Source organism: Oncorhynchus masou, chromosome 28 (assembly GCF_036934945.1).
Source record: "Oncorhynchus masou masou isolate Uvic2021 chromosome 28, UVic_Omas_1.1, whole genome shotgun sequence".
Lineage (NCBI taxonomy): Eukaryota > Metazoa > Chordata > Actinopteri > Salmoniformes > Salmonidae > Oncorhynchus > Oncorhynchus masou.
The window spans coordinates 66440757-66467361 of NC_088239.1; the positions used below are offsets into that span (position 1 = coordinate 66440757).

At 41.9% G+C, this 26605-nt stretch overlaps 1 protein-coding gene across 1 annotated transcript in view; it reads left to right on the forward strand.

Annotated features, from left to right (window-relative positions):
- The window catches only part of LOC135518106 (GDNF family receptor alpha-2-like), a 77215-nt gene that overhangs the window by 7111 nt on the left and 43499 nt on the right, over positions 1-26605 (forward strand). Inside the window, exons 2-4 of the mRNA XM_064943006.1 lie at positions 3740-3817; positions 26099-26292; positions 26401-26588. Of these exons, the coding sequence (XP_064799078.1) occupies positions 3740-3817; positions 26099-26292; positions 26401-26588 (460 nt within the window). The remainder of the gene's footprint in view (positions 1-3739; positions 3818-26098; positions 26293-26400; positions 26589-26605) is intronic.

Consider the following 26605-nt stretch of genomic DNA (forward strand, 5'->3'; position numbering starts at 1 on the left):
AATTCAAGGGCTTTATTGGCATGGGAAACATGTGTTAACATTGCCAAAGCAAGTGAGGTAGATAATATATAATGTGAATATATAAAGTGAAATAAACAATCAAAATTAACAGTAAACATCACACATACAGTGTATATATATAGAAACACTGTATATATATATATATATATTATTATATATATATATATATATATATATATATATATATATATATATATATATATATATATATACAGTGTTTCTCTCTTTCTACTCTCTCTTACTCTCTCTCTCTCTCCCTCTCCTTGACAGTAATAGCTGTATTAACTGCTCTGACCCCTGTTTGTTTAACTACATGCTGCTCTTTATTTCAGCTCACAAAGCAGCAGACTCAGATACACTCAGACTCCCACATCACTACAGAGAGAGGGAGAGAGGGGGAGATGGAGACAACGTTTGCAGAATGTATTTCATGGCAATAATGCACCTTGAATTGAATTAAGAGAGAGTGAGAAAGAGCTTGACTGATTAGGAGAAGAAGACAGATATAAAAGAAAGAGAGAGGAGAAATGGAGAGAGGAGGTAAAGTATTTAGTCAGTCACCAATTGTGCACATTCTCCCACTTAAAAAGATGAGAGACACCTGTAATTTTTATGAATTTATTTGGTGGAATTATGGTGGAAAATAAGTATTTGGTCACCTACAAACAAGCAAGACTTCTTCTTTAAGAGGCTCCTCTGTCCTCCACTCATTACCTGTATTAATGGCACCTGTTTGAACTTGTTATCAGTATAAAAGACACCTGTCCACAACCTCAAACAGTCATACTCCAAACTCCACTATGGCCAAGACCAAAAGGCTGTCAAAGGACACCAGAAACAAAATTGTAGACCTGCACCAGGCTGGGAAGACTGAATCTGCAATAGGTAAGCAGCTTGGTTTGAAGAAATCAACTGTGGGAGCAATTATTAGGAAATGGAAGACATACAAGACCACTGATAATCTCCCTTGATCTGGGGCTCCACGCAAGAGCTCACCCCGTGAGGTCAAATGATCACAAGAACGATAAGCAAAAATCCCAGAACCACACGGGGGGACCTAGTGAATGACCTGCAGAGAGCTGGGACCAAAGTAACAATGCCTACCATCAGTAACACACTATGCCGCCAGGGACTCAAATCCTGCAGTGCCAGAAGTGTCCCCCTGCTTAAGCCAGTACATCTCCAGGCCCGTCTGAAGTTTCCTAGAGAGCATTTGGATGATCCAGAAGAAGATTGGGAGAATGTCATATGGTCAGATGAAACCAAAATATAACTTTTTGGTAAAAACTCAACTCGTCGTGTTTGGAGGACGAAGAATGCTGAGTTGCATCCAAAGAACACCATACTTACTGTGAAGCATGAGGGTGGAAACATCATGCTTTGGGGCTGTTTATCTGCAAAGAGACCAGGACGACTGGTCTGTGTAAAGGAAAGAATGAATGGGGCCATGTATGGTGAGATTTTGAGTGAAAACCTCCTTCCATCAGCAAGGGCATTGAAGATGAAACGTGGCTGGGTCTTTCAGCATGACAATGATCCCAAACACACTGCCCGGGCAACGAAGGAGTGGCTTCGTAAGAAGCATTTCAAGGTCCTGGAGTGGCCTAACCAGTCTCCAGATCTCAACCCCATATAAAATCTTTGGAGTGAGTTGAAAGTCCATGTTGCCCAGCAACAGCCCCAGAACATCACTGCTCTAGAGGAGATCTGCGTGGAGGAATGGGCCAAAATACCAGCAACAGTGTGTGAAAACCTTGTGAAGACTTACAGAAAACATTTGACCTCTGTCATTGCCAACAAAGGGTATATAACAAAGTATTGAGATAAACTTTTGTTATTGACCAAATACTTATTTTCCACAATAATTTGCAAATAAATGAATAAAAAATCCTACAATGTGATTTTCTGGATTTTTTCTTCTTCTCATTTTGTCTGTCATAGTTGAAGTGTACCTATGATGAAAATTACAGGCCTCTCACATCTTTTTAAGTGGGAGAACTTGCACAATTGGTGGCTGACTAAATACTTTTTTGCCCCACTGTATATAAAGAGTGGGTGAGTATGTGTTCTGTATTGTCAGTAATAATTAAAAAGGGGATGAGAGGGAGTGAAAGATGAGAGGAGGCCTAGAGAGAGGAGTGCAGCTACAGCAGTTCCTCACGCCTCAAATTCAGCTTTACTCCACAACACGCATGCAATCACACCATGCACCAGCACTCACACTCTACTCACTCACACTCTACGTACACACACTCTATGCACGCATGCACACACACGCACGCACAGACACGCAAACACACGCACACACACACACACACACACACACACACACACACACACACACACACACAGACACACACAAGTATTTTAACCTTGAAGTAACATTGAGCTATTTTGAACTAGAATTGAACTAACACTGAGCTAATATAGACCAGAACTGAAGTTGAAAGAACATGGAGACAGGTAAATGTGTAGACCAGGAATGTAAAGCACAAGAGCACACAAATACTACCTGTGTTACAACTGTTATGTACATGCTAATATTGTTACCATTAACACCCAAATTAGTGTTGTGAGCTTTGATGTTTACCTTCCCCACCTCCATACATCGTGACTGGAGTTCTGACTGAGCGTTCTGTTACCCAGGCAGGTGGTCAGCTAGTAACAGCAGCTCTCTCCACGGCACACAGGGAGAAAGAGAGAGAGAGAGAGAGAGAGAGGAGAGAGAGAAAGAGAGAGAGAGAGAGAGAGAGATAGAAACACTCACGTAATCTAAGGTGGTGTGTTGGAAGCGAAACAGCGACTTTACATAAATTACCCACCTGTAATCTGAATGCCCCCGCAATAAAGACTCGTCAAGTGTGTGTGTGTTAGTGCAAGTGTTCTGGAATGTAGAGTAGCAATGAGGAGGCCATAGATTAGTGGATAAACTATCTGCTGAGTGATGGGATTGGTGGGCTGAGCTAAACAGGGACTGGCAAGGTGAGGATGGAGGATTGAAATAATGCTGACCACACATACCTCTCAGGTGGGCAGGGGGAGGGGGTTGTTGTAGGAGGAGGAGGAAACAGGTGAGGGGGATGATAGAGAACACAGGATAGGAGAGGATATGGGTTTGATGCAATAGAAAAGAGAGGAGAGGAGAGGAGAGGAGAGGAGAGGAGAGGAGAGGAGAGGAGAGGAGAGGAGAGGAGAGGAGAGGAGAGGAGAGGAGAGGAGAAGAGAGGAGAGGAGAGGAGAAGAGAGGAGAGGAGGTTAAGTCAGTAACAGTATGTATGGCTGCAGGTGATATCAGTCTTACAGACAGAAACCTTGTTTCAGAGCCTCATACATATACATGGAGTCTTGTCACCCGCTTTATTAAACCCCTAAGGTACCATACCCCTCTACACACACACACGATGGGCGAGTCACCAGCAGAATAGAATGTGTCTCGTCAGGTCTACTGTAAATGCTTGATAATGTGTAGTCAACTGTTAAAAGTTAGGCTACATTGTTCCTGGAATTGAAAAATAAATGGTTTATGTCTTAGCTTTTTAAAAAGTTATATTCTAACTGTTTGATGGCTGCTATCTTGGGTTCAATCTCAATGCTAAACACGCCTTGATACCTGTTTATATCTCTTTCTTTCTCTCTGACGCTCTCTTTTTCACTTTCTCTAACACACACACAGACTTTACACACACTCACTCTCTCTATGTTTTTGTTTGTATTCCAGGCGAGGACTTCTATGAGATGTCACCCTATGAGCTCCACGAATTCTCAGAAGAGTTTAGACACGCCTCCATCATCTCAGGTAGCCTATCACTGGATGTGTATGTGTAGTCCATGTCTGATAAGGTAACAGGGTTGGTGTGCAGACCTGGGTTCAAATCAAGATTATTATAGTAAACGAAAACTGAAAATAAAATAATAACTCAAATTGGACAGATCATTTTAGTAAACTGAAACATTTGAAAAACTAAAACTATACTGGAACTATTATCTTTGACTGCAAAACGAACTAAAATAAAATAGAAGTTTTACTTTTTTCCTTCTAAACTTTGAGCAAAAATCAAATGGGGTTTTCAAGCAGTTTTTTTCTAATGGGGTTTTCAAGCATCTGAATCTTGTGGGTAAATGCTGCCAGTAGATGCCGGTGTTTCAAATAGGCCTAACTTGTGCATCACTATCACTAGCTATCACTAGCTAACAGGGAAGAAATATGAGGGTGAGCACAGAGCGTGGCTGGGCCAATCTAGAGCAGCTTGTGAAGTTTCTGGAGCCTTTAGAAAATCCACGACGACCAACATACTAACCAGTGACTGGGCCAATCTAGAGCAGCTTGTGAAGTTTCTGGAGCCTTTAGAAAATTCACACCGACCAACATACTGACCAGTGGCTGGGCCAATCTAGAGCAGCTTGTGAAGTTTCTGGAGCCTTTAGAAAATCCACGACGACCAACATACTGACCAGTGACTGGGCCAATCTAGAGCAGCTTGTGAAGTTTCTGGAGCCTTTAGAAAATTCACACCGACCAACATACTGACCAGTGACTGGGCCAATCTAGAGCAGCTTGTGAAGTTTCTGGAGCCTTTAGAAAATCCACGACGACCAACATACTGACCAGTGACTGGGCCAATCTAGAGCAGCTTGTGAAGTTTCTGAAGCCATTGGCAAAATTCACACAGACTAACTTCAAACTGACAGCCAGTCACTCTCTGATGTGGTGCCGTGCCTTTTCAACCTTGAGGCAGACTTGCAGTCAACTACTGTTGCAAAACAGTTGGTGCGGGTCCTGCGACAGCACTTCACATACATACTGAATCCTCTGGCAGCCAACTTCGATCCAACCCCTGCAGCAGCTTGCCTGATGGACTCAGTTGTGTCTCTGGCACTTCGCTCAACAGAGATGGAGCCACTGAAGAGGGAAGCAGAGTCTTTTGTACTTCAGCAAATCAGAGAGTACAGCCATGGAGTAGCAGGACCCCAGGAAGATGCCAGCACAATGAATTCGGCAAGCATCTCGACCACAGTGCTTCAGAAATATAGCTTCCTCACATTGAAGATTGTGTCTGAGATCACTGTCCAGCTGGAGAGTTAACCTGGCCGGGCATTAAGTGCCCCTTGTGAGCTATGGAAATACCTCAAAGAGGTAAAAGGGGGTCATGTTTACAGAGTCACGTCCTCCAGTTCTGGCAGGTAAGAATGGCTTTTTATCTAAAGCTGTGCTATGTGGCATTGGATCTGGTTTCTGCCCTTGCATCCCAAGCGTTTGTAGAGAGAATATGTTCAGTCTGTGGACAACTGTCATCAGGCTTGAGAAACCGAAACAACCACCTCTCTGGAATGCATAGTTTTCTTGAACAGAAACACACACACACACACACACACACACACACACACACACACACACACACACACACACACACACACACACACACACACACACACACACACACACACACACACACACACACACACACACACACACACACACACACACACACACACTGACTTTGAACTGATAGATTTGTGAAGAAGTGTTGTATTGCTTATGTTTTGCTGTTGGTGTAGCTGTTATTATTAACGCTATTTGAGGGGGTTAGTCAGTGATATATGTTTAATATTACATAAACATAACACATCAAATGTGCCATGACTCCATTTGTTGTTATTTCCCCCTTTCATTCTGTCAGATTAAGGTAAAGGTACTTGATTCTTCTAACATCTAATGCTAAAGTAAAAAAAATAGTTTCCTTCCACCATATTTATTGCACCAGTCTTGGCGCATATCCTTTAAATCCAAGTGACATTAGGATTTATTTAGAATTTTAACCTAACCAAACCTTTGACCTGGCCGTAGAGTTGTATGGAGTCCTCTAGTGGCCAAAAGCCTGTGTTAGCATGGGCAATGCCGTTAAGCACTTTCACCTTTTTGATTTAGTCAACATCCAACTTCATTGGCTGATCCCTCCTGATGACTCGGTTGACATGACTTAATGACCCAATTGGAGTCGTGACAGCCGGGTCATCAAGAGGGATCAGCCAATGAATTTGACTTGAGAAGAAAATTGACTATTTCAATATTGAGCTGGCCTCAATGGTGCTGCCAATGGTCTCACAGATTCCATCATGACAGAGATACAGAGATTTTATGTCTATCCATAATTCCAGTGGGTCAGAAGTTTACATACCTTAACTTGACTTGAAATTCCAGAAAGTGATGTCATAGCGTTACAAGCTTCTGATAGGCTAATTGACATCATTTGAGTCAATTGGAGGTGTACCTGTGGATGTATTTCAAGGTCCACCTTCAGACACCTTCAGACTCAGTGCCTCTTCGCTTGACATCATGGAAAAATCAAAAGAAATCAGCCAAGACCTCCGGAAAACAATTGGAGACCTTCACAAGTCTGGTTCATTCTTGGGTTAGGGTTAGGGTTAACCCTTCCAAACGCCTGAAGGTACCACGATCATCTGCACAAACAATAGTACGCAAGTATAAACACCATGGGACCACGCAGCCGCCATATTGCTCAGGAAGGAGACGCGTTCTGTCTCCTAGAGATGAACGTACTTTGGTACGAAGAGTGCAAATCAATCCCAGAACAACAGCATAGGACCTTGTGAAGATGCTGGAGGAAACAGGTACAAAAGTATCTATATCCACAGTAAAACGAGTCCTATATCAGCATAACCTAAAAGGCTGCTCAGCAAGGAAGAAGCCACTGCTCCAGAACCGCCGTAAAAAAAGCCAGACTAAGGTTTGCAACTGCACATGGGGACAAAGATTGTACTTTTTGGAGAAATGTCCTCTGGTCTGATGAAACAAAAATAGAACTGTTTGGCCATAATGACCATCGTTATTTTTGGAGGAAAAAGGGGGAAGCTTGCAAGCCGAAGAACATCATCCCAACCGTGAAGCACGGGGGTGGCAGCATCATGTTGTTGGGGTGCTTTGCTGCAGGAGGGACTGGTACACTTCACAAAATAGATGGCTTCATGAGAGATGAAAATTACGTGGATATATTGATGCAACAGCTCAAGACATCAGTCAGGAAGTTAAAGCTTGGTCGCCAATGGGTCTTCCAAATGGACAATGACCCCAAGCATACTTCCAAAGTTGTGGCAAAATGGCTTAATGACAACAAAGTCAAGGTATTGGAGTGGCCTTCACAAAGCCCTGACCTCAATCCCATAGAAAATTTGTGGGCAGAACTGAAAAAGCATGTGCGAGCAAGGAGGCCTAAAAATCTGACTCAGTTACACCAGCTCTGTCAGGAGGAATGGGCCAAAATTCACCCAACATATTGTGGGAAGCTTGTGGAAGGCTACCAAAACGTTTCACCCAAGTTAAACATTTTAAAGGCAATGCTACCTAATTCCAATTGAGTTTATGTAAACTTCTGACCCACTGGGAATGTGATGAAATCAATAAAAGCTGAAATAAATGGTTTTCTCTACTATTATTCTGACATTTCACATTCTTAAAATAAAGTGGTGATCCTAACTGACCCAAGACAGGACATTTTTTATAGGATTAAATGTCAGGAATTGTGAAAAACTGAGTTTAAATGTATTTGGCTAAGATGTACGTGAAATTATTCCCCGCTAAAACTAATAAAACATTTGTAAATCAAGTCTGAAATCGAACTGAAACTAAACGTAATTTCAAATAAAAATCTAAAAACAAATAGAAATAAAAACACATATTAAATCACAAAACTATAATAACCTTGGTAATAATACATGGGCATTTAAAACATTTTTTATTGTTGTGTATATGAGTATTTTAAAATGATTTATTCTAAATAGCGTACATTTTATTTTCTCCCAAATACTTACTTCCAAAATGTCTCTGTAAGTAATTGAAATACCCTGATTAATATTTGAACCCAGGTCTATTGGTCTGTGTGAGTGTGATTCTGACACGGAGGGACTGCTCAGAACACAAATATAGAAAGCTCAGCCCGCTGCTCCTATGTTGATTGAGATGGACAAACTGAAGCTATCTTCTGAATGTGTGTGTGTGTCTTTCTGTCTGTAACTGAAGCATGTGTGTGTGCGAGTGTGTGTGTGTATCTGTAACTGAAGCTATCCTCCATCCTGTCACGAAAAGCTATTTTCTTTCCAATTTCTGTGTGCGCCAATTCACAATTCTCATTATTTAAAGCATTGAGAGGTAATCTGCAGCTTCTCTAGGAGACAGCTTCACTGCAGAATAAATAACATTCACACACACACGAAGACCAAAGACTCCACGATTCCATTTCTACATGTGACACAGAGTGTGTTTATATTTTATGACTGGTGTAAACTCACTCGGTTCATCACAGATAAACACTCTGTCTGATGATTGATCATACTTCATTTGAACTTTCTCTCTCTGTTTCTGTATTTGACACGGAGTCCTAAGCCTGTAAATGTCAGTAGGCTCCAGCAGCACAGTGTGTGTGTGTGTGTGTGTGTGTGTGTGTGTGTGTGTGTGTGTGTGTGTGTGTGTGTGTGTGTGTGTGTGTGTGTGTGTGTGTGTGTGAGTGTTTGTATGTGTGGACGTGCCAGTGAGTATGTGCATGTGTGTGCGTGTGTTGTCTAGAGTGAGGTGATGACCTTATAGACAGAGGTAAAATGATCCTATCAGTCCGATTAGATTTGTAACAATGTCATGTGAAGTTGCCCGCTCATCCCAAGATCAAATCAAATCAAATGTTATTTGTCACAATAAACATGGTTAGCAGATGTTAATGCGAGTGTAGCGAAATGCTTGTGCTTCTAGTTCCGACAATGCAGTAATAATCAACAAGTAATATAACTAACAATTCCAAAACTACTGTCTTATACACAAGTGTAAGGGGATAAAGAATATGTACATAAAGATATCTGAATGAGTGATGGTACAGAGCAGCATAGGCAAGATACAGTAGATGGTATCGAGTACAGTATATACATATGAGATGAGTATGTAAACAAAGTGGCATAGTTAAAGTGGCTAGTGATACATGTATTACATAAAGATGCAGTAGATGATATAGAGTACAGTATATACATATACATATGAGATGAATAATGTAGGGTATGTAAACATTGTTTCAAGTGGCTAGTGATATATTTTACATAATTTCCCATCAATGCCCATTATTAAAGTGGCTGGAGTTGAGTCAGTGTGTTGGCAGCAGCCACTCAATGTTAGTGGTTGCTGTTTAACAGTCTGATGGCCTTGAGATAGAAGCTGTTTTTCAGTCTCTCGGTCCCAGCTTTGATGCACCTGTACTGACCTCGCCTTCTGGATGATAGCGGGGTGAACAGGCACTGGCTCGGGTGGTTGTTGTCCTTGATGATCTTTATGGCCTTCCTGTAACATCGGGTGGTGTAGGTGTCCTGGAGGGCAGGTAGTTTTCCCTTGGTGATGCGTTGTGCAGACCCCATTACCCTCTGGAGAGCCTTACGGTTGTGGGCGGAGCAGTTGCCGTACCAGGCCGTACCAGTACTCTATCCACTTTCCATTCACCATGCACATATCTAAGACCTGAGGGAGAGATAGAGATCGAGAGAGAGATCGAGAGGGAGGGAGAGCAAGAGAGAGGGGGAGAGAGAGAGAGAGAGAGAGAGAGAGAGAGAGAGGGAGAGAGAGAGAATGAGAGAGGGTGAGGGAGAGAGAGAGAGAAATAGATACACAGAAAGATGGATGGACAGACAGACAGAGACAGAGATATTAAGGGAGGTAGGAAAAGACAAAGAGAGATGGGAGAATAGGAGAGGGATAGACAGATAAAAAGAGAGGGATGGAGGCAACGAGAGGGAGAAGAATGCAGAGCAAGAGAGAGACAGATGGGGAGGGAGGGAGAGAGGGAGGGTGAGATAAGAGGATGATATAGAGAAGTGTTAAATAGCATGTGCAGAAGAAAGAGGAAGAAAAAGGAGTAGAACATTAAAGTATGTCTTAGACAAGACTGTTACCAATCGATTGGAGGGAAAGGCAGAGCGTGACAGAGTGTGTGTGTGTGTGTGTGTGTGTGTGTGTGTGTGTGTGTGTGTGTGTGTGTGTGTGTGTGTGTGTGTGTGTGTGTGTGTGTGTGTGTGTGTGTGTGTGTGTGTGTGTGTGTGTGTGTGTGTGTGTGTGTGTGTGTGTGACGAAGGACATTTTAGCAGACAACGGAGAAACAATCACCAACAAACACACTTATTTTTCCAAAACACTGAGACACATCAATATAGACACCTCTGATTCAAATGTGTGTGTAAAATAGAGGGAGAGAAATAGGGTGTGTGTGTGTGTGTGTGTGTGTGTGTGTGTGTGTGTGTGTGTGTGTGTGTGTGTGTGTGTGTGTGTGTGTGTGTGTGTGTGTGTGTGTGTGTGTGTGTGTGTGTGTGTGCATGCTGTATTTCTTAGAAGACAGCTGCTTTGTTACAGATAGAGTGAGTTCAACTGTGGGATGCTTTAACTGTTTTTGCTGTTGGACAGGGAGTTAGATTGATCTGTGAGACAACCCTTTGTTATCAAGGTACAAGTCCCTGTCATAATAGTGACATAACAGACCTCATGAACAGTTATAACCTCTCATATCAGAAGAAGAGAGAAGATAAGAAGGCAAAGAGAGCCGAACAGACGAACAGTAGAGAGGAGAGGACGAAAGTAGAAAAGGGGAGAGAGAAGGAAAGCAGAGGAGACAAAGAGGGGGTGGAGAGGAACAGAGAGGAGGATGAGAGAGAATGAGAAAAGGAAGAAGGAAGAGGGGATATAGTTACCTTTAGCTGTTCTGGCAGATAAGCTGCAATTACCAGCTTAGTCATACATCACAGTTTCAAATCGAATCATCACATTTTATTCATCACATGCTTTGTAAACAACAGGTGTAGACTAACAGTGAAATGCTTACTTACGGGCCCTTCCCAACAATGCAGAGAGAAAGAAAGTAGAGAAATAATAGAAAAGTAATAACACGTAATAAGAAATACACAATGAGCAATGATACCTTGGCTATACCTTTGTGCACAGGGTCATTGTCATGCTGAACCAGGAAAGGGTATAGAAAGTAAAGAATAGTCTAGAAAGTCATTGTATGCTGTAGCATTAAGATTTCCCTTCACTGGAACTAAGGGGCCTAGCTTGAACCATGAAAAACAGTCCCAGACCATTATTCCTCCTCCACCAAACTTTACAGTTGGCACTATGCATTGGGGCAGGTAGCGCTGTACTGGCATCCACCAAACCCAGATTCATCCTTCGGACTGCCAGATAGTGAAGCGTGATTCATCACTCCAGAGAATGTGTTTCCACGGTTGCAAGCTATACACCACTTCAGCCGACGCTATGCATTGAGCATGGTGATCTTAGGCTTGTGTGTGGCTGCTCGGCCATAGAAACCCATTTCATGAAGCTCCCGGCAAACAGTTCTTGTGTTACGTTACTTCCAGAGGCAGTTTGGAACTCGGTCGTGAGTGTCTGTGAGCTTGTGTGTCCTACCACTTTGCGGCTTTGTTGCTCCTAGACATTTCCACATCATAATAACAGCACTTACAGTTGACCGGAGAAGCTCTAGCAGACCAGAAATGTCACAAAATGACTTGTTGGAAAAGTAGCATCCCAGTATGGTGCCAGTCATTGAGCTCTTCAGGAAGGCCATTCTACTGCCAATGTTTGTCTATTGAGATTGCATGTCTGTGTGCTCAATTTGATATACCTTTCAGCAACGGGTGTGGCTGAAATAGCCGAATCCACTAATTTGAAAGGGTGTCCACATACTTTTGTATATATAGTGTATGTACTGTACCTATAACTAGGAATAAAGTGAATAGGCAACAGGATAAGTAATAAACAGTAGCAGCAGCATGTGTGATGAGTAGGGCTGTTGTGGTGACTGTATTACCGCAGCACAGGTCACGAGTCATGAAGGCAGTCAAATTCCACGTGACTGTTTAGTCATAGTAATGCTGCTGATGGTCATTAGTAGCCTACCAAACTTGCTAAATGCCTGGTACTCAGCACTCTATTGTCCCTTTAATCACTCTGACATCAATGCAAATGTACTTGTAAATCCAATCAAACACTTCATGAGAGCCCATCAGCTCATGTTGCGCATGTTTCAATAGGATATGCAATTGCGCAAGAAAACAGAATGATGGCCTCTACTAAAAAGAGGAGGATCCACTTTCTACTGGCTTATATTTATTTTTCAACTTTCCTAATATTAAGCACATTGCTTATATTTACAACAGGAGTATAGCCTACCTGGCTGGCATGAAAATAAACCATGGAGAAAAGTGTCCACCATATAAGGGCATAGATGACATGTATTTTTTCCCGCTGCCCCAGTTTTGATACATGTGCATGATAATTGTCTATTCTAAATAAAAACTAATTTCACACATATATTATTTAGTATATTGTAAGGGTTTTCCTCTGGTGAAGGAGAAGCGGACCAAAACGCAGCGTGGTGGTTATTCATGTTCTTTAATAAAGGAACTAGACATGAAATAACTAACAAAAGAAAAAATGTGCGAAAACCTAAACAGTCCTATCTGTGAAAACACAGAGACAGGAACAATCACCCACAAACACACAGTGAAACCCAGGCTACCTAAATATGGTCCCCAATCAGAGACAATGACTAACACCTGCCTCTGATTGAGAACCATATCAGGCCAGACATAGAAATAGACAAACAAGACATCCAACATAGAATGCCCACTCAGATCACACCCTGACCAACCAAAACATAGAAACATACAAAGCAAACAATGGTCAGGGTGTGACATATATGTAAAGACAAGATTAGATCAAGAACCGTCTGATGGGTGACAATATTAGCCTATCACTTGTGAATGATATATTATCACATATGAATGATGCCCAGCATAAGAAACAATGCCTTTTTTTGCGACTTTTTCTAATCATAGTCGCACACCTCATGTAGCCTAGCCCTTAGGCCTATATGTTTTAATAAGGTTTGTATCGCAAACTAAAGTGGCCAAATAACTTCTTAAAATTAAGCACATTAATCCACTTTACAGGGGGTGTAGAGTCTAACTGGAATACATAAGCAGCGAGTGAGTTTGGGGATGATAATTTACACCACAAAAATACACCTTGATAATAAAATCATAATAGCATTTGCGGTCACTTTTGATAATGGTGTTTTCAGCTAAAGGAACATTCTCGCTTATAGCCTACTAGCATGTGCGCATTGCAACGCTTATAATGTGAAGAAATAGCCTAATCAACATATTAAGCTAAACATTCTGATCTGTTGCATCAGCCACATTGTGTATTGTATTAATTTAGGATCTATCACATTCCAAAACTGTCCCAGACTATGTTTGGATCATTTATTTCTCACATAGAGTAGAATAGGTCAACCTTCTATGGGGGATAGTAGATTGACAAAGGCTAGTGCTTTTGCTGTTTGTTAGGCCTATTCATCTTGTTGGCTGACGAAAAGTAACTGTGGACAGTCCTTCCAATATCTTCAATATGCACCTCAGAATTGGATAAGGATGACTTAGGTGGCTGGAGACTTTGACAATTGTTAGGGGCTTCCTCTGCCACCGCCTGGTATAGATGTCTTGGATGGCAGGGAGCTCGGCCCTAGTGATGTACTGGGCTGTAGGCACTGTGTGTGTGTGTGTGTGTGTGTGTGTGTGTGTGTGTGTGTGTGTGTGTGTGTGTGTGTGTGTGTGTGTGTGTGTGTGTGTGTGTGTGTGTGTGTGTGTGTGTGTGAACATTCCATGTTCAGCTGTGTTTTATCAGTCTGGTTCTAACAAGGTTCTTCTTTCATCTGACACATCATAGGTCTGTCTGTACAGTATACTGTAGGTCTGTCTGTACCATTACAAGCGTTGGTTTTCCCATCGGACGTTAGCATGTTAGCACGTTTGGCACACTGATTGGTGTCACCTCGTTAGTCAGTATGCGTTACAACTGTGCTGGTTTGTCATCTCGTTAGTCGGAAGGTGTTTCACCAGGTGATATTTAAGAGCAGCTGGCCCAGTGCTCCAGTTGTCTGGATTTTTAACACCTTTAGTTGGCTCTCCCTATTTGATTTAAAAAAAAAAAACTTTATGATATTCCGTGTTTTTGCTTTGCTCCACTTTCTGGTTTGCTTCCTGTCTTAAAGTTTGTTGTGGGTTTTTATTTTGTTTGCCTCTTCTTGGGCAAATTTAGTGGGTCTCATGGTGGGTGTCTTTTTGGTACTAGTTGTTGTTGCTCGTCAACTTTCAGTGGACAACCCCATGAGTGTCTTTCAGAGCCCCTCCTAGAATCCCAGCTGTTTTGTTTTGGTTGTTGTCAGTGACTATTTGTCAGTTCCAAAGAAACCAATTGTTTCTTGGTTTCTTGATGGGGAACTTAAAAGTACAGTATACTGTAGGTCCGTCTGTATAGTATGTCTCTGCTCTGTTCTGTCCAGCTTCATCTATACATCTGTAATTCTCCATATCGTTCTCTTTCATATTCTGTCCATTTCTCTAACTCTATGGATGCGTGTGTGTGCATGTGGCTGTGGTCAGGCTAGCCAGCTGTGTCTACACTGCTTTCAGGCAACTCTATTGATCTCTCTTCTTTTCCCCCTCCTTGTCAAATCCCTTCTCCTCTCTTTTTCCTCTCCTCACTTCTCTAGTTCCCCCCTTCTCCCCGTCTCCTCTTCCCTCACTCCCCCCTCTCTCTAACCTTGTTAGATCATGCCTCGATACTGTGTGTGTGTGTGTGTGTGTGTGTGTGTGTGTGTGTGTGTGTGTGTGTGTGTGTGTGTGTGTGTGTGTGTGTGTGTGTGTGTGTGGAGGGGGGTAAGTTGAGAGGATGCCTGACTGCAGCACTTAAATAAAACATATGTGTAAGAAACCTTCTATGTGTGTAAGTGTGTGTATACGGATAGTGTATGAGTGCATACGTGTGTGTGTGTGTACGTGTGTATGCGCCTGGTGCACGTGTGAGTGTTGGTGCATTTGTGTGTATGCATCTAAGTTCATGTGTGTGTATATGTGTGTTTGTGTCTGTGTGTGCCTGGGGGCAAGGCTTTGTGTATAGATGCTGTAAAGGCTGTGTGAGAGAGAGATAACAGCCGACCTAGGGCAACACTCTAATTGGCCCATGCACTCACTCCAGATACCTCTCTCTCTCTCTCTCTCTCTCTCTCTCTCTCTCTCTCTCTCTCTCTCTCTCTCTCTCTCTCTCTCTCTCTCTCAGTTTATTACAGGAAAGAGAGGAGAGGGGAGGGAGGGAGGTGCGGAGAGCATAGGAGAGGAGAGGATAGGGATGGAGAGGAGAGTAGAGGAGAGAGGAGGGGAGGGGAGGAGCAGCCAGGTTGCTCAAGATCCACTTGTAAATCCAACATCCGTCCAGGTACACAAAACCGGCCACTATGGGCGACGGTGAGAGCTATTACAATTAAGTAGGCTGGGGTTTTGCTAGGACGTTGTGGATAGGGGTGGTGGATGGACGTAAGCCACGAGCTCCACTTCTAGGGGTTGCGCATTGAATCCAAGTGATAGGCACCCATTTTTTTCCTCTAACCTTATTCCAAACCGTAACCCTTAACTTAACTATTCGAAATGCCTAAACTTAACTGTGGAGTTGTTTGTGTTTTAACCCTTTCCCAAATGCATAGTGCAGTCAAAAACTAGATTTCCTGTGTTTTATATATACTCACTGGCCAATTTATTAGGTTCACCACCCCATTCACAAAAATGGATCCTACAGAAAGTGAGTCAAGTGTCTGTTGCTTGATATATAAAGGAGGCAGACAGGCATCAAGGCATTCAGTTACTGTTTGATTGAACGTTAGAAGGGGCAAAACTAGTGACCTAAGCGACTTTGAGTGTAGTATGATCGTTGATGCCAGGCACGCTTTTGCTCCACTTTTTGGTTACAGTATCTCAGAAACGGCCGCCCTCATGGGTTTTTCATGCACAACGGTGTCTAGATTTTACCGAGAGGTCGAAGGAGAATGGCAAGAATCGTGCAAGCCAAAATACGAGCCACAAACAAATAATGGCGCAGTACAACGGTGGTGTGCAGAACAGCATCTTGGAAAGCACAACTTGTAGATCCTTGTCATGGATGAGCTATTGCAGCAGACAACCACACCAGATTCCACTCCTATCAGCTAAAAACAAGAAGAAGCGACTCCAGTGGGCACACGATCACCAAAATTGCCTGGAACATGACAGCGAGTACAGTTTACTTAAGTGGCCTGCGCAGTCCCCAGACCTCATCCCAATAGAGCATCTGAGGCCCTTTTAGAGCTGTGCCAGCCTGTTTTGGCGGGATGGAGTTTACGTCTGTCTAGTTAATATACCAATAAGAAACAGTGCTCCAAACCTCTCTGCCAATAACAGCTAGTTTTCAGTTTCACCCTCCCCACTCAGACTACTCTGAGACCGTCCTTTTGCTTGAGAGATTGCTATTTTCTAAGAAGCTATTTTTCTTTCTTTTTGACCATTTGAAATGAAAACCATCACAGTTAGGTACTTAATTCTTAACCATAAATTATTTGATATTGAGATAAAAACAGCTACATTGGGCCTTTGACTCTAGACTTAAACATTCTGAATGAATGCATAAACGTAAGCAGCTGCAGGGCATCGACAACAACAGTGGTACAACCCAGGGTGCAGCTGCAGCAGGAGTGTCACGACTTCCTTCTCCTTGTTCGGGCGGAGTTTGGTGGTCGACGTCACCGGCTTTCTAGCCATCGCCGATCCACTTTTCATTTCCACTTTTCACTTTGTTTTCTACACACCTGGTTTCTATTCCCCAATTACATGTTCATTATTTAACCCTCTGTTTCCCCCATGTTGGTGTGCGTGTTTGTTTATTATGTTCAGGTTGTATCTTGATGAAAGGTATTGTTTCCCGGGTTCGTTATTACGCCCGTTATTTACGAATGACCGGTATTTTCACGCACCTTTAGTATTTGTTTTATACTGGTGCAGTTCGTGGAATAAACTACCTTGTACACTCATCTCTGCTCTCCTGCACCTGATTCCATGCACCAGTTACCCACAGCCTGACAAGGAGGAGCAACGCAGGGTATCCAAAACACTTTGAAGAGGATTGAGATGAGATTAAGAGATAGACAGGGCCTTTTAACAAGAAGACACAGGTTAGATTACAATCAACAGGGTTGGGTAGGTTACTTTCTAAATGTATTCCTTTACAGTTACTAGTTACCTGTTCAAACTCACAAATGTAATCTGATTACTTTCAGGTACTTTTGTATTACTTTCCCCTTAAGAGACGTTAGAAGAAGACAAAGATGAATATTACCAATTGCAGGATAAATCAATGTTAGAGTTTACATAGCTGGCCATAAATGGATGTTATATTTTACAATATGGGTTATGTAGTCATCTTCTAACCCATTGCTTTCTAGTTCAATACATTAAAAAAAACTAAGTGTGTCAGATTTCCAGTCATTACAATTATTTTATACCCCTTGATCTTCAAGAATAGGACTTGGAAATATGAACATATAGATTTGTCAAATTATTTTACCTGAAAATAACCCAAAAATGAAGGATTTATTAGCCTACTCTGTTATTTATGACTTTGTTGTCATGGAGGACTGATTGGGTTCATTGCTTCGAGATTACAAATAAATGCTGCCCTCATTGAGTGGCATTTCTTTTCGTACCAATGAAAAGTGCTTTTTGCGTGTGGAAAATGAATGCAATATGCTACATTTTCTAGAGGCCTATTGTTTACGTGTTTTGTTGGTGACACTTTAATATCTCGATAATTGCTTTATTCAGCACAAATTAGATTGAGCAATAAAAACCTCACTTGTGGTCTTAACCTTTTACTGCATTTTGCTAAATCAAATCAAATCAAATGTTATTTGTCACATACACATGGTTAGCAGATGTTAATGCGAGTGTAGCGAAATGCTTGTGCTTCTAGTTCCGACAATACAGTAATAACCAACGAGTAATCTAACCTAACAATTCCACAATTACTACCTTATACACACAAGTGTAAAGGGATAAAGAATATGTACGTAAAAATATATGAATGAGTGATGGTACAGAACGGCATAGGCAAGATACAGTAGATGGTATCGAGTACAGTATATACATATGAGATAAGTAATGTAGGGTATGTAAACAATGTGGCATAGTTTAAAGTGGCTAGTGATACATGTATTACATAAAGATGCAGTAGATGATATAGAGTACAGTATATACATATACATACGAGATGAGTAATGTAGGGTATGTAAACATTATATTAAGTAGCACTGTTTAAAGTGGCTAGTGATACATTTTTACACCAATTTCCATCAATTTCCATTATTAAAGTGGCTGGAGTTGAGTCAGTGTGTTGGCAGCAGCCACTCAATGTTAGTGGTGGCTGTTTAACAGTCTGATGGCCTTGAGATAGAGCTGCTTTTCAGTCTCTCGGTCCCTTGCTTGAACGCACCTGTACTGACCTCGCCTTCTGGATGATAGCGAGGTGAACAGGCAGTGGCTCGGGTGGTTGTTGTCCTTGATGATCTTTATGGCCTTCCTGTGACATCGGGTGGTGTAGGTGTCTTTGAAGGCAGGTAGTTTGCCCCCGGTGATGCGTTGTGCAGACCTCACTACCCTCTGGAGAGCCTTACAGTTGTGGGTGGAGCAGTTGCCGTACCAGGCAGTGATACAGCCCGACAGGATGCTCTCGATTGTTCATCTGTAGAAGTTTGTGAGTGCTTTTGGTGTCAAGTCGAATTTCTTCAGCCTCCTGAGGTTGAAGAGGCGCTGCTGCTCCTTCTTCACGACGCTGTCTGTGTGGGTGGACCAATTCAGTTTGTCCGTGATGTGTACGCCGAGGAAGACTTACTCCCCTCTCCGCAACTGTCCTGTCGATGTGGATAGGGGGGTGCCCTCCTCTGCTGTTTCCTGAAGTCCACAATCATCTCCTTTGTGTTGTTGACGTTGAGTGTGAGGTTATTTTCCTGACACCACGCTCCAAGGGCCCTCACCTTCTCCCTGTAGGCCGTCTCGTCGTTGTTGGTAATCAAGCCTACCACTGTAGTGTCGTCCGCAAACTTGATGATTGAGTTGGAGGTGTGCATGGGAACGCAGTCATGGGTGAACAGGGAGTACAGGAGAGGGCTCAGAACACACTGTTGTGGGGCTCCAGTGTTGAGGATAAGTGGGGTGGAGATGTTGTTACCTACCCTCACCACCAGTTGCACAGGGAGGGGTTGAGACCCAGGGTCTCGAGCTTGATGACGAGTTTGGAGGGTACTATGGTGTTAAATGCTGATCTGTAGTCGAAGAACAGCATTCTCACATAGCTATTCCTCTTGTCCAGATGGGTTAGGGCAGTGTGCAGTGTGGTTGCGATTGTGTCGTCTGTGGACCTATTTGGGCGGTAAGCAAATTGGAGTGGGTCTAGGGTGTCAGGTAGGGTGGAGGTGATATGGTCCTTGACTAGTCTCTCAAAGCACTTCATGATGACGAAAATGAGTGCTACGGGGCGGTAGTCGTTTTGCTCATTTACCTTAGCTTTCTTGGGGTCACACAGAGTCTTTCTTGGTAGTCTTAAACACATCTACAATGAAACAAAGGACACACCGCACATACATGGTTATGGGCTTAAAAAAGACACCTGTACCATGTCAGATGTACTGTAAAGTTGAAATGGAATGCAAACTCGTTTTTTGTTTGCATTCCAATATTACACTTCATATGCATCACAGAAGACTGAAATATAGCCAAACTGTTTGACATAGAAACACCGGATTTTCGGCAGGCTTTCTTAAATAACATTTATTAATTATGAAATTATGAAAAATCGACCCATAATGCCACTAGATCATTTGGCTGCAAGAAAGGGATACATTAAACTTGTTTTTGACCGTATGTGGAGAACAACAACTTTAATTCCGTAGGCTGGGATCCCCACTATGCTGTTGGAAGAGGGCATTTTTCACTGGTCGCAAAAAACAATAATTGATAGGCAGCTTAAACTTCTTCAATTGAACGTTATTGTGTTAAAATACACATATATTGTATACACATTTGTGAAAAGCCATCCACAGCAATCACCATCCATAAGGTTCAAATAGCTAAATGAGAGAGCAGCAGTGTGATTCACATAATTGCGCTATGTATCACCAGTAGGCTACATCACTGCTGTCTTCCTCACCTTCAAGCATTTATTCAAGATGGATGTATAATCTTTGAATGCGGACAGCCGTCGCACCATTTGGAAGACAACATAGCCTACAAAAGACCTATTCCTGCTCTTTTCACAATATCCATCAAAATGCATTTGTTTGTGTCATTATAGTGGTCTCTGACTTGTAGTCAGATTCGTTCAGCCGGAACAAACTTGAGCCTTCTTCCAACGCTGATTTGAATGTCATTGATAAAGCATAAAAGTGTCAAAGAATTGTTTCGCAAACATTCTTTCTGAATTTAAAAGTAATCCTACAAGTAATCATCTAGTTTTTCAAAAGTATCAGTAATTTGATTCCAATATTCTTGCTGGTAACGTAACGGAGTATTGTTACAGTTTTTTGTAACCAATTACATGTAAATGATTACGCACACACACACACACACACACACACACACACACACACACACACACACACACACACACACACACACACACACACACACACACACACACACACACCCACACACACACACACACACACACACACACACACACACACACACACACACACACACACACACACAATGAATATGTGCACACATCAGTAGTGCTGTGCAGCTGGAAGATGAAGCTGTAATGAAGTCTTTATTCTCCAGTCATTAAGGCTTGTCTACTACAATCACCCTGAGCTCAGCTCATTTCACACAATCAATACACTACGAGGAGGAGGAGGGGTGTGTGTGTGTGTGTGTGTGTGTGTGTCAGAATTGCCCTAGGGGAACAATCATGCTCTATAAGGCTTGAAGGACAGGACACATGTGTTAGTTGTACTTAGTCTACTATGGAAGCTAATATGTCATGTGCTGACTTCACATTACTATTGGAGACACATATCCAATGCCATTCCTGAGGTGAGTTCAACAAGGCTACATGTTGCCAATGTAACAATTTTAGTTGAACGATTTGAATGAAGATTCCAAAATGTTACGGTGAAACATCAAACAGCTACTCTTTGTAAGGATTACTGTTCGTTTTTTAGCGATAATATTCAAAATGAAAATGACTTAGCTATGTTTAGAGGCAGTTTAGACCCGAAACAGACACTTAGGTTCGCTGCACACTGCCTTCTAACATTAGCAAACGGACGCGGCTAACACAAAACAAATGGAATATGTTAGCTAACGTCAGCCAACTTTCACAAACTATTTCCGATGTTTGAACACATCACTGCTCTGCTTAACAGCCTGATCACTAGAAATAGACTTTGATTTTGGACATTTGAAAAGGTTCTGAGAACGTCAACATATATGACTTCTTTGGCGCTCACACAAAAAAGATAAATGATTGCCCAGCACTGAGCGCAAATTTGTGATGCTCAAAGCTTGCGCATGCTGCTTTGACTACTGAGGCCCCTCAGTTCACAATGCAAGCCGTGAGAATACTTGGTGATACTTGATGGTAATAGTGTGTCATTTTTTATTATTTTGTTTTAAGCCTTCTCAAACCATAGACTTAATCTTAACCACTCAGAATGAATTCCTTCTGTTTTAACCCCGTAACCAAGTGGGATTAAAAGGATCCGCCCCTTTTTTCAATTTTTGCCTAATATTACATACCCAAATCTAACTGCCTGTAGCTCAGGCCCTGAAGCAAGAACATGCATATTCTTGGTAGGAAACACTTTGAAGTTTGTAGAAATGTGAAAGGGAAGTTGGAGAATATAACACAATAGATCTGGTAAAAGATCATACAAAAACAACAGTTCTTTTGTATTTTTTTTGTACCATCATCTTTGAAATGCAAGAAAAAGTCCATGATGTATTATTCCAGCCCAGGCACAATTTAGATTTTGGCCACTAGATGGCAGCAGTGTATGTACAACGTTTTAAACTGATCCAATGAACCATTGCATTTCTGTTGTATCAAACACGGCCCAAATGTGCCTAATTCTTTTATTAAAAACTTTTATGTTCAAAATTGTGCACGCTCAAACAATAGCATGGTATTCTCTCACTGTAATAGCTACTGTAAATTGGACAGTGCAGTTAGATTAATAAGAATTTAAGCTTTCTGCCAATATCAAGATATGTCCCGGGAAATGTTCTTGTTACTTACAACCTCTTGCTAATCGCATTAGCTTATGTTAGCCCAACTGTCCCGTGGACGGGACACCGATTCCGAAGAAGTTTAACCCTGTAACCACAAAATTCGGTCTCAATTACCAATTTCCCTGGGAAATAAATGGACATCGCAGGAGACTGTCCTGCACAGAGGCGACAGAGGGAGAGGGGTAAGATTGCCTTTCTCATTGTGGACAAACTTTGTATAGATGGACAGCTATTCCCGAGACAGCTCCATAACGCCATGGCTATACTAAATTTTATGGGGACACCAGATTACGGAAGAAATTATGGGGACTGTAAAATATCTGAACAGTATGAAGTTGATATGCGCACACACGCACTCAATTACATGCTCACTTACACACACAGACACACACACACACTTGATCTCGCTCTCTTCTCTCATCTCTTTCTCGCTCTTCTCTCCTTCTCTCTTTTCTCTCTTCTCCCCCTCTCTCCGCCCTCTCTCTATTGTCTAGAACTTCCTATAATTCAACATGGTTCTTGTTTGTCTGTCTACATGTCTATTTATGTTTACAACAAGCAATGGGAAGATGTCAGAGCAGGGACATTGGGGAATAACATCTTGTACGGGATACATTTGTACTGTAGTGAAGCCGTCTCTATAGTAATGCAATGTCTCTTTCATGATCATGTGATACGTCAGTTACTATGGAAATGCTGGGATGTGTTTTTCTATGAATATGAAGTTTAATGCACCTTTGACGTTGATTCTATATGGATTACAATTATCATCTTGAATATGAAGGCTACACTCACTTCATGTTACCCACATAGACACTGAACCATGCAAATTGGCTGGGTTATTAACTATTTAGACATCACACAGTATAGAAATGTTATTCAGTCAGGTACTCAGCAGGATGATCTGATTTTATTAAAACAAGACCCAGATAGCAAATATAAAGACACAGTCTATCTAAAAAAACTAGAGGCCCCTTACACTTCAATGTTGTGATAAAAAAATACTAGCAGAATGCATAGCACTCCCAATTAAAAAGGTTTTATCAGCTATTGTTCATCCTGATCAGACAGGTTTTTTACATGGACGATACATTGGAGACAATATACGACAACTACTAGAATAATAGAACATCATGAAACATCTAAGAAGCCAGGACTGGTATTCATAGCAAATTTGGAAAAGGCATTTAATAAAGTAAGATAGGATTTTACATGGTTTTCAAGAATATTAATAAGAAAAGCTCTACCCTTGTTTAAAAAATGACTTTTTGCCTTTGTGCAGAAAGGAAATTAAAATTAAACCTTGTTTAAAGAGCTCTCTTTTTCAAACAAGCAATGCAGAGCTGGTTACAATTTCATCCCCCAGAAAAGACTAAATAAATATTATGGTTGAACTAATAATGTGCTGGTTGATAAAATACCTGCATTTACGGAAAAGATGTTTGAGAAGGGTATTTTGTTTTTAAATAATATTTTAAATTGGATGAGTTACAGTGATAAAGTTACAGTATGTCTTTCATGGAGCTATCGGAAATGTATGGGAAGGTCTTCTCAATCCAAGATTACAACAAATTGATTATAGCACTACCCCAAAAATGGAGGTAGGGAACTGGTCTGCCCAATATAAAGGATCAAAACTGGCAGAGGAACAAAAAATAGCATAAATAGGAAAATAACCCCGTTTCATTTGGGGACCAGGATGTTGACAGCTGTTTCGTTCAGTTTGAAAAATACCTGGGAAGAGATTTTTGATGTACTGATTCCATGGCACAAGGTGTTAAGAGTTCAAGATTCAAGACTTCATGCTTTTCAGCAAAAATGATGCCACCAACAAAATGTTGACTATTTGTGGCAGTCACCTTCTGCAGATTTTGTTGCGATGATACAGAATCAATAAACCGTTTGTTCTGGTATTGCCGTCAGGTAGCTTGTTTCTGGTCTCAGTTTAGGAATGGCTGAAAAAGCATAACATTAATCTGAAATTGACACTAGAAATAGCATTATTGGGAGATTAGAAAGACCTGGTCAGTCAATTACAAATATACTCTTAGTAAAAGTATTTATCTTCAACTTGCAATCTGTGGATTTGATCAGATAGATCAAAAATTATATGTTAAACATCAAAGCATAGTTGAAAGATATTTAAATGGCACGTAGAAATCCAAAGAGGGTGGCCAACAGAGATAGGTGGGATGGGCTGAGGGAAACTGAGGGTTGGAATGTGGAACTGGAGACAAGTGGGAGTGAAGATTGATGGTCAAAGATAAAAGTAAAAAATATAGTCAAAATAAACAAAAAATAAGTTTAACCGACACTTAAAAGGAACATTGTTACATCCAATGCCTGTTTGCCTGAGGCTGGTGCCACGCAAGTGCTTGTATGTGCGTACGCATGCATACACACAGACACACACAGACATAAATACATGTAAATAGTGCCAGTTGGACCTTGCTGTTTAGATATTTGTTGTTCTTGATGTTGTTTGTTTTTGCATTGTTATTTTCTGTTCTTGTTTTCTTTTGTTTTTTACTTCTTTCTCTTTTGTTCATTTTGTTGGTTGTTGGCTCATTGGGTGGGTGGTGGTTTTGTGTGGGGGGGGGAGTGGAGATGGGAGGGTTTGGGGGTGGAGGGGGAGGGTTTTTTCAGGGGGGGATCTATTGGGGTGTCTTGGATGGTTGAGAGGCAGCTCTTGAGAGAAACTGTGGGGGGGGATCTTGGATGGTTGGTGGCCTGGCAGTTGGGAGCTTGGGCCGGTGGTCAAGAGGTCGCCGGTTTGGGTCCCTGATTCGACTGGGTGGGGGATCTGTCCATGTGCCCTTGTGCGGGGCGCTTGACCCTGGTTGCTCCTGTGGATCGATCTGGATGGGTGTCTGGTGGATGACTGAATTTAATGTAAATGTTGAGCGGCTTCACTACAGGTAGATAGTATGTAAAAAAATAAAAATAAAAATAAAAATGTACTTGACATTCATTCATAATATGTCGAATTCCAAAGGGAAGCTTTGAGATCTTGTTGCTATTAAAAGCGTAGGATGTTGCTGAGGGTTGAACAGCTCATATTAATGTCTGAAATGGCGTGAATAGAATGTGTTTGATACATTTACATTTGACATTTTAGTCATTTAGCAGATGCTCTTATCCAGATCGAGTTAAAGTTAGTGCATTCATCTTAAGATAGCTAGGTGGGACAACCACATATCACAGGCATAGTAAGTACATTTTTCCTCAGTAACATAGTATGAGTAGAGTCAGAGTTAGAAGGAGGTGGGTGGGTCAAGTGCAAGTGCAGGTTGTGTTTATTTTTTTATTCAGTTTTTTTTATTCCATTCCAGCCATTACTATGCGCCAGTCCTCCCCAATTAAGGTGCCAACGGCCGCTTGTGATTAGAAGTCTAATATAGGATGTGAAGTATGAAATAAAAATGGTAATATAATATGCGTTCCCTCTACAACAAACTCTGTCACCGATGATGAGAATTAGGTCTTGATCTTTACAACATTTACATTTCTCCTCCCAATGCACTTAAACTGTGTGTGTGTGTGTGTGTGTGTGTGTGTGTGTGTGTGTGTGTGTGTGTGTGTGTGTGTGTGTGTGTGTGCGTGTGCGTGTGCGTGTGTGTGTGTGTGTGTGCGTGCGTGCGTGCGTGCGTGCGTGTGTGTGTGTGTGCATGCATGTGTGCATGCGTGTGTGTGTGTTTCTGTTGTAGCTTCATTAAACAGATAATATAGTGAGTTTATATTTAGCTACAGTCACATTAGATGCTAGTGATGTGTAACAAGACAAACACTGAGGTTACACAGTGTGTCTGTGTCTGTTAACTTTTTGTGCTCATCATTTTCTCTCTCTCTCTGCCTCTCTTTCTCTATCCAACCCATCTCCCAGACTCTTCTCTGTCCAAGGCCAGCCCATGTTCGGAGCCAGGGAAACCCTGTAACCCATGTCTCGATGCAGCCAAGGCTTGCAACCTCAATGAAACCTGCAAGAGACAACGCTCCAATTACATTGCTATCTGCAACAAGCTCTCTCAGCCCTCACTGGCCAACCAGGAGCCTTGCAGCCGCAAACGATGTCACAAGGTGGTTGGACCTGCACAAATGACATCATATTCCCTAGTAATACACTAATTCTGACCAGATCCCCATCACATGATGAATGATAATAATTATATTATTTTGTGTTCCCAGGCGCTGCGTCAGTTCTTTGAGCGTGTGCAGTGGGAGCTGAGTTACCCCCTGTTGTTCTGCTCGTGTTCGGACCAGGCCTGTGCTGAGAGACGTAGACAGACCATTGTACCTGCCTGCTCCCACCAGGAGAAACACAGACCCTCCTGTCTAGAGCTACGACGCGCCTGCCGCTCCGATGCACTCTGCAGGTAAACAAACCCAGACC